At 46.1% G+C, this 3,305-nt stretch overlaps 1 protein-coding gene across 1 annotated transcript; it reads right to left on the bottom strand.

Moving 5' to 3' along the window:
- Positions 1 to 238: 238 nt before the first annotated feature.
- LOC149152316 (uncharacterized) lies at positions 239 to 871 on the bottom strand. The gene has a single exon (XM_089443455.1). The coding sequence runs from the start codon at positions 869 to 871 to the stop codon at positions 239 to 241; it is 633 nt and encodes a 210-aa protein (XP_089299581.1).
- Positions 872 to 3,305: the final 2,434 nt, after the last annotated feature.

The raw sequence follows: 3,305 nt of genomic DNA, 5'->3' as shown, positions 1-3,305 counted from the left end.
TCTTGGAGGCAGCCTTCATCCTTGTTAGATTTTCCATGAAAGCCTTGCCACGACTTTCATCTTCGTTGAGGTTATCATTAATCCAGGTGTTGTGGAAGAGGCTGATATAGGATGCGTCCAGAAGCCAGGATGCATTAAATTTGAACGGAGTGCCCGGTTTTGGGAAGGCACCCTTCACTTAGAGGAAAACAAGGAAATGATCCGAGAGACCTCCTTCCCCAACCCAGTGTCTGAAAGCCTATAGCTTTTCGGACAACGAATCACAAATTAGGAATCTGTCGAGCTTCTTCCCAACCCAGTCTTCACCTATTCTTCGGTTTCTCCACGACGGACGCATCTTGAGTGGAGTGACATCCACCAAAGGAGAGGAGGCCAGTTTATTTATAAAGAAATCTGTGAGAGGGTCTGCTCGTGCTCTGACCCCCCAGGACTCTGTCATCCCCAGAGAAAAGTTGAGGTCTCCGCCGATTACAAGATTAGGGTGTGCCATAAACGACTTAGCAAAAAAGGGGTTCCAAAATCTCTCCCGATCCGTAACAGGACCGTATACATTGATAATGAGGAAGGGGATGCAAAGTTCGCTGGAGAATAGTTCCACAGCCAGAACATTTTCCCATCCCCACGACGAGATCTCTCTAAGAACCTTCGAATTGAAACCCAATGCCACCCCTCCTGAGTGGCCATTGGCGTCTAAGACATGAAAACTCCAGCCCGGAAGAAGCTTATTGAGACAGCCTGTGACTTCTTCCCCTTTTCCCAAAGTTTCTTGGAGTAAAATAATGTCAGGTTTATTGGACCTGACCAATTCCTTCAGAGCTAGCTTTTTGGGTTGGCTAGCTAGACCCCTACAGTTGTAGGATAAAATGATCATCGTAAACTCGCAGAGGGTGTCTGCTTTGCTCTAAGCACCCCTGGAATAGATAGCTGCTTCCCATCTGCAATGTCTATGACTGCCTTCAACTGAGCCTTCGACAGATCAGTTTTCCTTCCTCTTTTGTTCCTCAGTCCAGAAGTCTCCATATCCAGCTCCAATCCACTCAAAGCGAGCCCTTTTCCTTTTCTATTGGCCAAAGGTCTGAGGTTATATGGGGGCTCAGGACTTCGGACAGAAGGAGGGGCAGAGCAGACAATCTCGAAGGGAAAAGAGGTCGGCAGAGGGGAGGAGGGGATGGTCATAATAATGTTGTCAGAGGAGGTTTGCCCCTTCCTCAAATCCAGCGATTCATTCGAGAGTTGTCTTAATGGACCAGCCTCATCACAACAAGGCATAGATGGAGCAATAGAAAGACATAAAGAGGAGGGAGGGGAAAGAATCAAACTCGCCTGATCCTCACCTGCCATTTCAGAGATTAGAGAGGGTCCCCGGGAGAACATCGGATAAGAGTTGTATTCATTTGCTGCTGACCCCGGATGATCCTGGAAATCTATCTTTCTTTGCTCCATGACCAAACCCTGGGAAGATGCCAGGGGATCGCTTTCCATTGTCAGAGCCTCTGTTTCCTGAGAGATCGCCTTCTGGTTTTCCTTCTGGGTGTTTCTGCTTCTCCTTTGTCCTCTACGTCGACGGTATCCAAGCGGACATTCCCGGGCCAGATGACCATATTGATGACATCGGTGGCATCTGAAAGGGAGGTTTTCATAGTCCAAGATCTGAACGAACTCCAGACCTCGATACTTCAGGTTCATAGCATCCGCCAATCCCGCCCTGGGGTTTAGACTAACCAGAATACGGGCGACTCCCCATTCATGAGTTCGAAGGTATGTTCTATCAATGTCGAGAAACTTCCCCAAAGTGTTACGAATAGAGGTGAAGGCAGAATCAGTCCCGAGTTGCAAAGGGAGGCCCAGAAGTTTGACCCAAACTGGGGACTCCACCTCTTTTTCTTTCTGGGCGTCAAACAGGGGCGTCCATCTTTTGAAGAGGATTGGCCTCTTACCGAAGCTCCAGTTTTTTCCCATCACCCAGTCAGCGTGCTCCTTTTGTTCGAATCGAACACAAAACCAACCTCTGTCCAAGTTTTTGATTTGTTCTGGTTGTCCCGGTGCCTCTTTCCATTCCAACTGAGTCCAATCTTTTATATAACCTACCGAGAACTTTCTTCCTCGGACTCTACCGACTAATAAAGTTTCTGAGGCTTCAATAGCCTGGTCAATGAGAATATCCACTCCAAACACACAGCTAGGACGCTCCTCCTTCATTCTGATGGGATTGATCTTTTTCCTCTTTCCATCCCCACCAACCTTCCTGGCTTCTCCCGTTCCTGTCTTCTTAATGGCAGGATCAACTCCCTTATCTGCCTCATTCAGCTCAGGATTATTAACGACATAGTCTCTGTTTTCTTTTTCCTCCTCCGCAACCGGCCTTTTTATCCCAGCCCCTGGGATAAGAGGTAATCTTCTCACTAGATCCTCTTTTCCGATACCTGTCAGCTCCCTTCCCTTTTCTATATTAGAGGGGTCTTTGGTCAAGATGGTAGTCGGTTCTTCCAATGCAGGTTTTATAGCAGATGCCTGTTCCTGGCCTCCTGACTTCAAGCTCCCTCCTCCCACCACCTTGTCAGGAGACCGAGGGTACCCTGTTTTATTCGGGAAGAAATGTATTAGGTTTTTCTCGAAGACGTCAAGACCCCAGTAGGCAAGAAGGTCTTCTGGTGCTGGGTCTATATCGACGGTCTCAAACTCATGAGCCATCTCGCGATGAGCACCACTTCCTGGGTCCACCATTAATATTCAAAAAAGATATCTGTCATAGCATCCTCAAAAATTCGGACCCACATGCTTGCTACAAAAACCAGCTCTCCGCCTCCCTGCACGCACTGTTTCCTTCTTTCAATCTACGCTAACACTGCCAGTGGAATCCCTATTTGTCTGCATTCGAAGTCGCACAGAGATGGGTCTTCACTAAGCTGATCTAACTCCGTGGGAAAACCCAGTCCTCGGCTTCCATGGCTGCATCTGGCTTTGCCCGCTGTTAGGGTTTAGTTCGCCACTCAGTTCCCTCCTCGCAACCGTTGAAAAATAACTTGATCATGAAACCTATGCTCCAAAAATAATTTATTTTTATTCTTTACATTATTTTCCTTTCTCTTTTTTACATAAGAATTACATCATGGCATGAGTCAAATGACAATTTTGAAGATCAAAACTAGTTACAAATTCCAACAATATATAATGTAGTTGTGATCTTGTGGTGTTGCCAATTTCTTACATGTTTAATTTCTATTTAGTTAATACCTTCAACAAAAGTACTACAAGAATTAAAATCATTTATAATTTTGTATTATGCAACAAATAACTTTGTATCT

The sequence above is a fragment of the Pinus tabuliformis genome, chromosome 9 (genome assembly GCF_031772625.1).
Source record: "Pinus tabuliformis cultivar Carrire ecotype Pingquan chromosome 9, CPIR1, whole genome shotgun sequence".
Classification (NCBI taxonomy): domain Eukaryota; kingdom Viridiplantae; phylum Streptophyta; class Pinopsida; order Pinales; family Pinaceae; genus Pinus; species Pinus tabuliformis.
The sequence above is the reverse complement of the archived record's forward strand: the minus strand, read 5'-3'. Positions and strand labels throughout refer to the sequence as shown.